A 13897-nucleotide genomic window follows, 5' to 3' on the forward strand; every position below is an offset into this window, starting at 1 on the left:
CAGCCCTTCCTCCTCCTCCTCTCCCTCCACTGCAGTGGCCCAGCATGGATGGGGAGAGGCTTCCTCTGATAAAGTGCAAGTGCTGTTGGTCCTTATAAATAAGGGAAGATTGTGCATCTACTTTTGTTCCCTGGTTCACTGCTCAGCTCTGGGGAGACCAGGACATGTCCTGCTGCAGACTGTGGGGGGGAAGCTCATGCAAGTCCTGCCCTCTGAAACCCGTGCCCATCCTCGGGGTTGCAGTGATTCACCTTCCGTCTCCCTCTCTCTCTCTCTCTCACACACACACACACACACACACACACGTTTTCCCTTCCTCTTCCCCAGCTCCACAGGGAATTCCCTGTGAACCAGGTGCTTCTCCATCACCACTGCCATCATCACCATCACTGCTTGCACCAGTGCTGCCCTGGCATCTCCCAGCTCTGCCTGACAACTTCCCTGCGGGCAGCAGGTTCCATCCATGCAGAAACACAGAACGCTGCTGCAGGTGCCCTGCAATGAAGGAGCTGAGATATATTTCTTGTCACACTGCTACCGCGATTACACCGGAATACCTGTGGGAATGAAATAAATAGGAAGATTAAGGGGAGAAGCACAAGGAACATGGCTCAAAGCTGGCGTGGATGGATTCCCAAGAAGTCACAAAGGGAGGAGAACCTGTGGGCAAGGGCTGCACCACTGATCAGCATCACAGGAAAGCCCCAAGACACTGAGATGACCCTGGAGCAGTTGCTCAGACTCCACAGTTCCCAAGGACAGACACTCCCCACGTTCCCCAGGGACAGCTAAAGCTTTGGGGGCCACTGCTCTAGCAAGACACTGTCTCCTCTTCTCCCTGGAGGGATTCAACGCTCTGGAGAGCAGGACACGAGCCACCCAGGAGACACAGCTCTGCCCAGGGGATGCTTGGCTCAAGTCCGCAGGTAATTGTCAGGGCTGGCAAGGAAGACTTCTGTCTGAGGCAGCGTCCAAAAAATTCAGGACAAATAATCCAGACTGTGCAATTCCATGGGAAAAGGACAGAAAAGGACACGGGAACAAGAGACCGCACGCGTGGCTATGCGCAACACCACAGGGTTCTGCTTTGTTTTTTTTTTTTTTTTTGTTTGTTTTTAAACTGCACGTTCATTATCATAAAGAAAAGGAGCTGAGTAATCAGTGGGGGAGTAGAAACGTGGATCTGGACAATTCTAAAAAACCACTAGTATTTACCAAGGGCAGTTTACAAAAAAGAACTGGAGGACTTTGGTCTGATCTCTGCTGTCGTTTCCACCCTTTTAGCATTGAAGGGACCCGAGTGAGACCCATCCCAGTGTCTGATGTGCAGCACGGCATGGCAGCACCTGACTCCATGGAAAGACTTGGACAGAGGGTTGAGGGTCAGCACCCACGAACGCCACCCACCCCAGCAGGAGCTGGACAGGCGTGGACGTGTTTCTAGAGCAACACGCCAAACTGGAGCCTGCAGAATCGTGCTTCCCTGGCAAAAATTCCCTTTGAACACTATTAAGAGATCTCCAGGATTGTGGACAGCCGGCTGTGTCTTCTCCTGCTGCAGCAGAGCCAGCCAAGACCGGGAGAACAAAGGAAGAGGCTCTCTCAATCCCACAGCCCCAGGCTGGGGGAGGAGGACATGAGCTCCTTCCTCTGGTTTCTCACACAGGGCTGAGTAAACTTTGGTGCTTTGGCCAATTCAGAAGCCATTTTCCAAAAACCTTCCCACACCCCATTCCTAAATTTCTTCTGTGCCATGAGAGGCCCATCTCTTGGAAGTCCACCCTAAAATCTGCCCCGTCCAGCCCCGAGGTGTCATGCCTAGCACGGCAGAAATCACAGCACTGTGGAAACGGGGCAGGCTCAGGATTTCCAGCTTCTTCCCATCGACCTTGATGATGTCTTGGGATAGAGAAGCCTGGAAATACCTTCAGCACTGCCTTGAGCTGTGCTCTGGATGGTTTTGGGAAGCTTTTCCTCTGCTTCCCGCCGGCAGCACAGCCCCAGCTGTCTCCCACCACGGTCGCGTCGCTGGAAAAGCATTTCCAAAAAGAACCAAAATTATATATATATATGTATACATACATATATATGTCTATACATACACACACACGTATATATATGTATATATGTCTACCTACATATACACATATAGGTTGACAGGCAAGCTGCCAAAGTAGAAAACATCAGATCACCCAGTTTGCATGATGCGTGTTAAAGAAATGAGACTTTTAGCCCATGACATCTTCTTTAAAAATGAGTATTTAAGATCTTCAAAAATTGCTACAGTACAAAAAGTGTTTGTGTGTGTATATATATATATATATTTTCTCTCTACATATACCGTATGTATGGACTGGAATGGATGACCCCACCAGAAGAGATGCCCCACTTGTCCTCCACAACATTTCCAGGCGTTATTGTCTCAGCTCTTTGCAAAGTCTTTGCATCAGTTCATGGCACATAATGGTAATTATTGGCACAGGTTCAGAGTCACCGTCCATGGCCGGGCTCCAGGCGCTCATTCCTTCCTTTTCCATCCCTTTGCTGGTTCCTCCTCCTCTTCCTCCTCCTCCTCCTCCACGGGATTCTTTACTCGCACACTTTCCTTTCTCTCCTCCCAAAAACGTGCTCCTTGACAACGCAGTTACCTATAGGCGCGTTCATTTTTATAAAAATATATTTGGCCCATAGAACGCTGCTCTTTGAGTCTCCTACTGGTAAACAGAAATGGTAGGTACAGGTAACCCATTATTTTTTTTATATTTTTTACAGGTTCACCAATGGAATCCTGTTGAGGACGAGAAGAAAAAGAAAGATTAGGTCACGACAGGGGATTTGCACCAAGTCTTGCATCACTGCTCGGATGATCTCTCACAGCCTAGAGGTTTCCTCCTCCTTCCCCCTTGGCTGTGGAGCTGTGGGATTCCTGGGGGTATCAGTGACCTCCTCCTCCTCCTTCTCTGCAGCTTCTGGTCTGTGCTGGGGATTGAGACCACTACTTCTCTCTCCTCAGGGCCTTTTCCAGAGTGGGATTTACTCCAGATCATCCCTGCATTCTGCAGCTTCTCACACTCGGGCCTCGAGCAGCGAGTGCTCTGGCAGACGAGCAGATGATGACAAGCACTAACGAGATTTTCTAAAGTTAAATCTAAAGAATCAATAGGGAATTGGTTAAGCACCAAACCAGAGATCCTATCAAAGTCCTTAAGCTATTTATTTACCATCTACTGGAAGATGCCTTCCTATGAAATTTTGGACCCTCAATGTGAAGACAATCACTCCCCATCACTGGCGTGTGGCCACTTGCTCTATATGTCCATGACATTTAATGAGCTGTAGCACAGCTGGGTGTGCCAAAGACAGCTGCCAGCAGGTCTCTGGTGTACCTACACCCTGTACAGCCATGCCCAGGATACACATTCCTAGCCCACACATCCCTAATCTGTGCCCTCTGCCTGGCTGGGATCAGCATCCACAATGTGCTGTGCTTTTTGTTCCAGGATTCTTTCTCTAAAAAAACCGCTATTTTAAAGCAAGATGCCCAATTCACCATCTCCAAGAACAACCCCGAAGTCTTAATTAGCGAGACAGATTTTCCAGAGTCCTTAATCTCCTGTGCTGGGGCTGTGCTGGGACTGCTGCTACTCCTCCAAAGACAAGCTGGGATCTTTTATGATGACTCATTATCTGTTAATGTTAACACAAACCATTTGCTGTTGTTAGGCAGAACGGGGCCAGCAGCAGCTGCTGCCGTGTTCCAGCGTGGCTTTTCCACACACTGCTGTCAGCTCTGTGCCAGGGCAGGGTCAGGCTGGTGTCACCAAACCAGCACAGCTGCTGCCCCAAAGTGTCCCCTGCCTGCCAGAGGTGCCCAGCGTCCCGTGGCTCCTGGTGGGCACTGGTTAATGCACAACAGCAGGGTGTACAATTGGTATTGTATCCCAAATAGCCTCTTTGTGCAAAGTAGGTCAGCGCTTGATCAACCTTACAGATTTTTGTATAATCTCATTCCATGGGGTTTTTCAGTCAAAGAGAGCGGGATTAAGGACAAGAATAATGCGGGATCTCAAACTTCATTTCAGAAAGCCCCAAAGCCAGGATGAAATCAAGCCAAACCAGCCATCCCGTGCTGTGGTGCCTGGACAAAGCCACTCAAGTCTTTGGCACATGTCCTGTGCTGGTCTGCAGAGCGGTGCTGCTCCTGCCTCTGTCTGGGTGCTCCTCCAGCACCACTGGCACCAGGCAAGAGAAGTTTTCCTTTTCATCCCTCCCTTCAGGTAACTCCTGAGAGCTTCCTCACCTAGCCAGCCCGGGGCTGCACTGAGGCTGCACTGCTGCAGACAGACTGACTTCTCCGCCTGCAGGAGCAGCTGCTGCTGAGCTGTGGCATCTACCAAGGAGCTGGTGCTCCAGCGGGGCCCAGAAGCCAGCACAGGCAATCTGCTGGAAAGCTCCACCAGCTGCTTGCCAGGGGCAGCACTGCCTGCTGTGGGCAGGGATGGTGCCCTGACAGGGACCATGCCTGCAGCACAGGAACCCTCCCCGTGGCTCCTGCTGGCACAGGAGGAATCCGACCCCAGGAAACAGCTTCAACATCTGCTCCCTGTGTACCTGGATGAGTTTTACCAGGTTTCCTGACACAAACGTGGCGCTGCCTGCAGCTCTCTGGGCTGGAGATGCTCTGCAGTGCTGTCCCTTATATCTGCTGCCTCAACTGCTCAGCCCAGCCTGATGATGCTGTAGGCATCACCCAAGGCCAGGGTGACAGCTGGGCAGCGCTGTGGTCAGTCCTCACACCAGGCTCACAGAGTGTCAGATGTGAAGTTCACATTAAATTCCAACTTGGCACCCAGTGGTCATCTCCACAAAACCTCTGCAGCACCCCTGTCCTGCCATCCCTGTCATGGGACATGGGACATCACCTGCATCACCTGCCTTGTGCTTCCAGCTCTGGCCCCACACCATCAGAAGCACCAATGTGCACACAAGACAGCTCAGAGCTGTGAAATGCTGTCAATTAAAATGTGTAAAACACCAGGAGAAAGGGGGTGTGAGGAGAAAGCTGCACGTGGCCGCCCCTCCAGCCAGAAAGCTGCACATGCTCCAGATCATCCTCCTCCTCTGCTGTGGTGCAGTGGGTCAACAGCAACTGTCCCCTTCAGGTGACCTTGCTGCAGCTGTGGATGCCAGCCAGGAAATACTCATTCCCCCGGAAACGGTGCAGCCCAAGCAGCTGCATCCCCTTCTCCACCAGCCTCTCCCCTAGAAACAAGAGCTGGAGAGGCATCCTCCATGCCCCCACTCCTCTGCTTCCCTCCATCCCACTGCTCCTATGGTGCTTGGCAGCTGGTGACAGCACAAGGCAACCGCGGTGGCAGGGACAGCCTGGCAGGGACAGCCTAGCAGGGAGCTCATCTCCGTGCCATCTGCACCTCACACAGTGACACATGAAAACTTGGAATGCTCATTTCACCTGAGGGATTTCCCAACAGCACCTGGTTTCAGCTGGGACACGCCACTTATGCAAGTGTGCCCCAGAAACACGCTGGTGCAAACACACCTGTGCAGAGTAAACATGCAGGGAACAGGTAGAACAGGTTTGGGGATCAATCTCATTTTGTTATCCTTAATGAAACCAAACAGCAGCTTCCAGAATTGCGTCTGTAATTGAAGTGCCATTACAGAGCTAATGCTCCAGGTACGAGCCCGATAGATTTTTCCAGAGCACGTCAATGTGCGTTTCGTGGATTCCATGAAAACGGATCAATGAGAATTTCAAGGATTTAATAAGGCGTAATGGAATGGCTTCAGGCTATTTAAAGAAATCTATGCAGCTGACCAGGGCATAGTTTTGGCCTGGGGTTTCACAAGACCTGGGGCAGGAGCAGTGGGATCCACACAGGATTCCTACAGTGCTTCAAGCTGCTCCTTCCTTCCCCCTACCCAAGGCATGGAGAGCTGTAGATGGCATTGAGTGTAGCTGTGTTATTTCTTTTCAATTCACTTTAAGCCAATGGAAAGACTTCCCAAACTACAAAACTGAGGATGGAAAAGGCCCAGTGGGTTATTGCTGAGGCTGGTGTTCCCTGCAGATCCTCCATGCTCATTCTCCTGCTGTCCTCACTCCTGGCACCAGCTCCTGCCTGGATTCCTTTGCCCTCTGCTCCCTGAGACAATGGCCACAACAATAGAGGCAGAGAAAAAACATGACCATATCAGCAGATGGGGAGTGAGAACCTCTCACCTTCACCAGTGAAGCTGCTGCAGCCAGAAGAGGCTCTGGGGGGGCAGTGGGGCCATGCCAGGTGAATCCCTGCTCTCTGTGCCCCACTGTGCTGGCACACACCTCACCTGCCCTGTCTAGACACCACAGCCCCAGCACGGCCAAGATCATTAACTTTTTATTCCCTTCCATTCTAATCTAATTATATTTCTGTGTTCAATAGCTGTGCATAATGTTAAACAGGCTATTCCAAGCGAGCTGCAGCCAGGGAAGGCTGGAAATTTCATTTACACTGAATATATGATTCATTACAGCAGGGACTTGGGACAGAGCAATTAATTCACCTGAGCACGTGGCTCAAGTGGGCACCACTGCCCAGGGCGAGCTGGCACACACAGACTTTTCCTGCCACTGCCATCAGCTGTGCCACCTTCAAAAGTGACACAAGGAGGTGAAAACGGCTCAGGGCAACTCAACAAAAGAGAAGGAAATCCCCAAAGATTGTACTGTTGCAACCTGAACATCACTGCACTCCTTCAGTCACAGCAACACCCCAGGTGTGACTGGCTGATGGGGACTGTGCTCGAAGGGTTGGCCTTGCAGAGCAGCAGGAGGAGGAGGAGGAGGAGAAGGAGGAGGAAGAGGAGGACCCCAGCACCCTTGCAGTGAGCATGGAAGTGTTCATGACAGCCAACATCACCAAATGAGCTTTCAGATACTGGTGGAGCGTGCACGCTCCGACGAGGCGGGCTGTCCATCATGCCACCGGAGGTTAATTACAGATCAGGCCATTTCCCAGCACGGAAATTACTGTGGCTTGCTGAGGTTTCAGAGGTGGGCTGGAACCATGGGATCAGGCTGAACTTCAAGGCTGCCCCAGGCACCCTTTGCTTTTGAGTCTTTGTCCATCCCAGTCCCTCCCTGTTAGTGTTGGCCTGTCCGCAATTAACCTCCCTGGAAAAGAGAGCTTTGTTTGGCTCCCAATGCCCCATCCAGGCATGGAATTCCAGTCACACTGAAGGAAGTGCAGGGGGGAGGATGGCACCGGGCAGGGTGCGATGGGCACAGCAGGGGCACAGGATGGGTGCGGGATGGATGCGGGGAGCGCGGTACGTACCAGGAAACAGCCCGCTGGCGTCTGCCCTGCGCCCAGAAGTCAAACAGGCTTCGGCCAGTCAGCAGGAGATTTCAAACCATTTCTCAGACACAAAGGCCACGGGAATAAGATGCCGGTCAGAAGAAGAGGGTCTGCAGTGAGCAGAAAGAGGGCCTTGTACACGCTGGTACGTAACACACACGGTGCAAGCCGGGCTGGCCTGCTGCACAGTCAGCTGTTCTACATCTCTCTGGAGCGATGATTTGAGTGGGTCTGGGTGCACCAGGCTGCCTGGAAGTGCTCTGGGATAGAGGGTCCCAGAAAAGCATCCCTGGATGGTGATAAAGCCATGATCTCTGCTAGCCAGAACACAGGCACTCTCTGTCACCTGGCTGGAGTTCATATCAAACCAAGGCTTGTGGACACCCAACAAAATGGTGTGACAATCCCTGCCAGTTCTCCACCTCCTGAGATGTGAAGAAACCCTGGAAAATGCAGATGAGCAGAACTCTGCACACATGTAAGAAATGCTGATTGAAAAGGCATCAGTGCTGGCTGAAAGGCATTTAATTGTTGGCTCCAGGCCTGTCCTTGGGGCAGGCAGATCTGGGCTGCGGCTGCCACACATGCCGTGGTTCCTCAAGGCTGTCTGGAGCATCAGCTGCTCATTTTCTCCCTCAAAACTCTCTGCCTGGCTTCCCCTCCACCTTTGATGGGGACACACATTTACCATATGGTGAAACCACGCCAGCACCCAGTGAAAGCACTCTGGAGACAGCCTGTGGTGCGGGAAACATCGCTCCCAACCCCACTGCTCCTGATCCCCCTCCCCTGGGCAGGCAAGGGGCTGGCAGAGCAGGGCCACATCCCTTGGCTGCAAACGACGCTCCTTGTTAGCGCTGTGCCGTTGTTTTGCAGCAGCCAAACGGCTCATTTGGCTCTCGCTGCCTGCTCCTCCATTAATCACCTGCTTGTTTGCAGCCCGGCAGCTTTGCCGATGCCACTGAGGAGACAGCACGGGCGCTGGAAAAATGGATCCAGTGGCATTTTATGTGCTGGCAGGAGCAGCAGCAGCTGGGAAATGAACACTCTGTGTGGTGCTGAGCTCTCCCAGCCCGCTGAGGCACCCACCCAGCCTCACTGCCAGAAATGGGGTCAGGGGACCAGTCCCACACTGAACTATGAGTAGGTGAGCACCCAAGAGGTAGGACGCTCTGCCAAATGCTCCTGGAACGTCACCCCTTGTGGAATTTGCAGGCAGCCTCGACAAGGGAAGAGATGAGAATCTCGACTCCACGTTTCAGAGGGCTGATTCATTATTTTGTGATATATATTATATTAAAAATGCTATACTGAAAGAAATAGAGAAAGGATATAGATAGAAGGCAAGAATGATAATAAAATCTTGTGACTGACCAGAGTATCGACACAGCTGGACCTGTGATTGGCCATTAAGTAAAAAACAATCTACACGAGACCAATCAAAGATGCACCTGTGTCGCAGACATCTTTCATGAAAAATCCTTTCCTTAGGATTTTTCCTGCTGAGAAGCTGGGAGGCCTCAGGAACAAAATGTAAACATTGATTATCTGCTGCTGTGGAATGCAACAGGTGGGGCTGTGATTGGTCCATGTTGGATGTTTGTAATTAATGGCCAATCACAGTTGGAGAGAGAGCCGAGCCACAAACCTTTGTTATCATTCTTGGCTATTCTCTTCTTAGCTAGCCTTCTGATGAAACCTTTTCTTCTATTCTTTTAGTATAGTTTTAATATAATATATATAATAAAATAATAAATCAAGCCTTCTGAAACATGGAGTCAGATCCTCGTCTCTTCCCTCATCCTAAGACCCCTGTGAACACCGTCACACACCTGTTGGTAAGCAACCTCCAAACCACATTCTGAGCAATCAGATAATTACTGTTTACATTTTGTTTCTGAGGCCTCCTAACTTCTCAGGAGAAAAAAATCTTGCCAAAGGGATTTTTCAGAAAATATTTCAGTGACGAGCCCCATCACCTCAGCAGGAAGGCGCTGCCCCCACACCCAAACCACGGCGCCCAGCTCACCTGTTTCCATTGAAGGTGGTTTTATAATCCCCGGGCGAGTGCAAGGTGTCCTCGGCGTAGACGGGCACGGGGGTCCGCACGCACTCGTGGGAGCACTGCAGCGTCTCGTTGTAGGCGGTGAAGATGTCGAGGGCGCTGGGCACGCGGGCGGGGGCGAAGTCCGTCAGGTTCTGGCAGCTCTCCTCCTGCTGGTCCAGCTTGCGTTGGTGGCTGTTGCGCCGGGGGCGCCCGCTCTGCGCACAGCTGGGGAGGGGAGAGAGAATTGGACAGTCATGGCATGGTCTGGGTTGGAAGGGACCTTAAAAACCCTCCAGTTCCATCCCCTTGCCATGGGCAGAGATGCCTTCCACTAGATTGGGTTGTTCAACCCTGTTCAGCCTGGCCTTAGATTCTTCCAGGGCCACAGCTTCTCTGGGCAGCCTGTGCTAGGTCCTTACCACCCTCATAAGGAAGAAGTTTCCCTTAAGATTTGATCTAAATCTTCCCTTTAGTTGAAAACCATTCCCCCTGTCCCATCCCACTGTCTGTCTGTGTGAAAACTTTCCCTCCATTATAAGTCTGTTATGGCCTGAAAGGCCAAAGCAGAAGGGACGGGAGGCACAGTGTATCCCTGAAACTTGGCAAGGGAACTCACCTGACTGACCAGATTGTTCCCTATTATATTAGAATTCAGAAATTCCAATTCCAATTCAGAATTGGAGAGATCAGCCACAAGCAGTCATTTGGCTCGGTGCTTTTTTATAAGAACCAAATTTACATTTTAGACACAAGCTCTTTCCCATCAGAGGAAAGACTTAATGAGTCACACTTTTGTACCTGCAGGAAGCAAAAGCCTTTTCTTAAGTGAAAATATGTAGGTGAGAACAATGAAGTGAAACCCTTTTCATTTGGGAGACACCAACAGGTTGGAACTTCTCAGCATAAATGAGCTCAGGACCTGGTGTGACACAGCAGAGGGATGGCTGGCAGGGCAGCCCTGCTCTCCGGGGGCTCCTCCAGCTCTGGAGGCTTCATGAGGATCTTGTGGCTGCACAACACTTCTGCCTCAGTACGTCAGAGACGAGGAGAACCCCAGCTCGCAGGAGCCGCCCTCAATCAGCCCGGTCCTATTTCAGGGTCTAGACACTGATTTAATTAAGATGCCACTTTTTCCAGAAGGGATTGACAGCGCCTTGCAGAACGCTGGAGTTTTGGGAGGTGGCAGCTCCGAGGGCGGTGAGAGCTGGGGATCAGTGGAGGGGCACTCCTGGGGACAGGAATGTGGGGCTCTGCTGGGAGCAGGGCTGGCCAGGGTGACAGCATCTGGCTGCTGGCTCTGCTCTGCTTGATGCAAGTGAAAGAGACAGCCCTAAACCAACTGCTGTCTCGCCACGGCACGTGTGCAGGAGGAGCAGTGGCAAGAAGGACGCTGGCTTGGCACGCAGCCATCACTCACCCATCCTGCTTGAAGGGGACAAATGCCAGCCAAAGGATGGGGACAGTGACTGTGTCCCTGATGGGGACAGGGCCAGAGCGTGTGGTGTGGGTCACTGAACGTAGCCTGAAATCACCCAATGAACCGAGGCAGTTTGGGTAGAGTTGAGCAAACTCCCAGGTACTGTTTCTTCTTCACCTTGGACACACCTGGGTGCTGCCCACACTCTCCTGCTGAGGATTTTCTCTGGTGATTTCTCAATTTCACTTACTGTAAAGCATTTCTATTCTACACTGATCACTGGATTTATTTTTTCCCCCCTTTTTGGCTCCAGCAGCAGTTACTGAGCTGTTCTGCCAAGCTGTGGTCAGCCGGATCAATGACTCGTACCGCTCACTGCTGCGACCGGAGACAAATCCCACAAGTGTTTCATAAACTATTCTCCCTGCTCCTTCACTGAAACACTGCAGCAACCAGGGAAGTTCAGTGAATTAAATCCCAGTCGAGACAAAGCAGGGAGCCTCACTGGCTGCTCCCCACAAGTTCAGCTGTGGGGACAGAACCTTGGTGCTTTCAGTCAGCTGCTGCTCAGCGTTATGGCTTTAGCAAGATGAAGATGCCTCCATAGCCCTGCAAAGGGCTTCTCCTCTCATCCCAGCCAGCCAGCAGGCTCCTCATCAACCTGGTGTTATAATTGCCTCCTGGCTGCAGAAATTGATTTGCTGCAGCACCCACGCAGAGCTTCGCCAGGCCGGAGGGGAGAGCCACCAGCCACGCTCCCCCCAGCCCCGTGCTGCAGCCATGTCGCTACGCCAGCAACGCTGACCTCAAAGTAGGCCAGATTCCCTGGGAAAATAGGTAAAGTGAGGAGTGCCTGGAGCGAAAGCTAACCTATTTTGCCATACGCCCAAGCCACACTGAGAGAACAAACCGGAGCAAATGAAGCTGGAGGAGCACAGCAGCGCCCTGGGCGTTGGGGCATGCTTCAAACCGTGGCACCTGAGGGGCTTCGAAGGTGCCCTTCCATCTCTGGGGTCACAGGGAAGGGCAGGAGGTGTAGCTGCTTCTTGCCAAGCCAGGCTGGGGATTTTAGGAGCAGCATCAAAGCACCTTAGGGAAGGGAGCAGAGGAGCGACTGGCACTGGACAGGTCCTGGGAACACCTGCTGTGCCCCAACACACGGCTCTGACCTCTCCAGGTGGCACTGTGCTGCGGCACGTGTCCCATGAGACTTGTCCACCCAGCCTGGGCACATGCTGGTCCCCAGAGCCACTGGCCAGGTGGTGTGAGGTGGAGAAACTGTGAGGACACAGCCAAACCCCGCTGCACCAACCTCCTTTGGAGGTTTTGCTGTAAAGCCCCCATTTTCTCCTGCAATCCTGGCAGGTGCCACAGGCTTTGACACCTGCAGCAGGATGGGCATCTCCATCCCCACCCTGTCCCCATCCCACGCCACCCCCCAAGCCAAGCAGAGCAGGAGGCACCTTACCAATTTTTTAAGACAAGGGTTGTTATCAGCGCAGCTATGACCATGATGAGGGACACTGTAATAGTGATTATCTGATGAACAGCCAGACCTGCAGACAGAATAAAAGAGACAGTGGGGATGGGAACTGAGGGGACCCTGGCAGAGCCCCCCCCATCCCCACACAGCCCCCCACCACCCCCTCCCAGCACGAGGCCACACACAGCCCCCGGCAGCGGCGCCGCAATCCTCTCTCCTGCCTTACACAAAATAAATCTGTAAGCCAGGCTCCTCATTTCCTATCCTCTCAAGTATGTTCCTTGTCAGCCCGAATTAGGCACGAAGAACGGAAGAGAAGTGAAGACGTCTCCCCTCTGGGACGGAAAGGGAGACGAGCACAGCCCTGCACCGGGTGCGGGATTCACCAGGGAGAATAATTACAGCGCTGGCGGCTGCTCGCCTCGCAGGTCGGGTGGGCTCATTTCCCCCTCTTCACCTTCCACGGGGTATCATTTTGGCTCGTGGATCATTCCTAATGAGCAGTTTGGAAACAAAAGCGGCTCGCTGTACACTATGTTTGTGATTTTGTGCTGCCTTACAGTTGCAATTTCGTAATGAAATGATTTTTCCTGGCTGCAGCCCAAGGATGTGCTATTTTTCACAAACAGATGTTGCAGCTCCTGATGGATGGTAGTTTTAATAAATAAATAAGTCCTAGAATGACAGGAAAATAAGCAGTTTTATATATATATCTGAATGTGTCTGTGGCAAGGACGGAGTCAGTGCCAGGGCCATGGCTCAGCTGCAGCTGGGGGTGGCTGGGGGAGCCAGGGGCAGCACTGGGGCAGCCTCTGCTCCTGGGGAAGGACTCACTCGCGGCCCCTGTGCTGGCAGGGTGGGCAGCAGCCAATTCCAGCTCACTCCTCAGCTGCTCCACCTCTGGGTTTCACCTCACAGGGAAAACGCCACACTTGGGAGGCTCCCCTCCTCCCAGTGGCGCCCCACCTGCTGAAGGTGAGGCCCAGAGGAAGACTTCTGAGTTCCCAGAGGGTGGTGGCGATGGGAGCATGTCCCCACAGCTCGTGGCAGGTCGGGAGTGACGCCCACCCGGGCAGCAGCCAGCCCGGCCGCATCCTGCACGGCAGCCTTGGAGCAGCTCCCAGTGGGACGCTGCTGGGAAAGATAAAAGGAAAGGCTCTAAAAATAAAATCAAACCAGCCCAGTGCCCGATTCCTTTGAAAACAGAAGCGGAGTCGGGGACGAGACCTTCTGCAATGCTGGGAGCTGAGGCAGCGGTGGCAGGGCCACGGGAGAACCTAACGATGCAATTAATCCTTGCATTTACGTAATGGGAAAGGCACAGGCAGAACAGATTGCAGGTGGCTGAGCACTGGGAAGGATGGCAGCTCCTTGGAGCAGGACACATGGATTTTAAGAAAGGCTGGATAATTTTAGACTCCATCACACACATAAGATGCCATATGTACCGGCACAGCAAAGTTCCTTTGCATCATGTATAGATTCTGCAGAAGCCAGGGGGGTTTGAAGGGGACAGGAGACCTTTGTCTCAATGCTGGTGATGGACAGAGGGAAGGCACCCAACAGGTGGTTCCCTGGGAAGCCCTATA

The 13897-nt window shown here is 52.4% G+C and overlaps 1 protein-coding gene across 1 annotated transcript in view; it reads right to left on the minus strand.

Moving 5' to 3' along the window:
* Positions 1-1086: 1086 nt before the first annotated feature.
* Positions 1087-13897, minus strand: part of AJAP1 (adherens junctions associated protein 1) — a 35398-nt gene continuing 22587 nt past the window's right edge. The window contains exons 3-6 of the mRNA XM_054292165.1: positions 12294-12381; positions 9391-9633; positions 7341-7471; positions 1087-2788 (exon numbers count right to left, since the gene is read on the minus strand). Coding sequence (XP_054148140.1) covers positions 7399-7471; positions 9391-9633; positions 12294-12381 — 404 coding nt within the window. The 3' untranslated portion in view covers positions 1087-2788; positions 7341-7398. The remainder of the gene's footprint in view (positions 2789-7340; positions 7472-9390; positions 9634-12293; positions 12382-13897) is intronic.

This window comes from Melozone crissalis, unplaced genomic scaffold (assembly GCF_028551555.1).
Source record: "Melozone crissalis strain CALT ecotype California unplaced genomic scaffold, PUWL_Pcris_2 ptg000107l_1, whole genome shotgun sequence".
In the NCBI taxonomy this organism is placed as follows: Eukaryota; Metazoa; Chordata; class Aves; order Passeriformes; family Passerellidae; genus Melozone; species Melozone crissalis.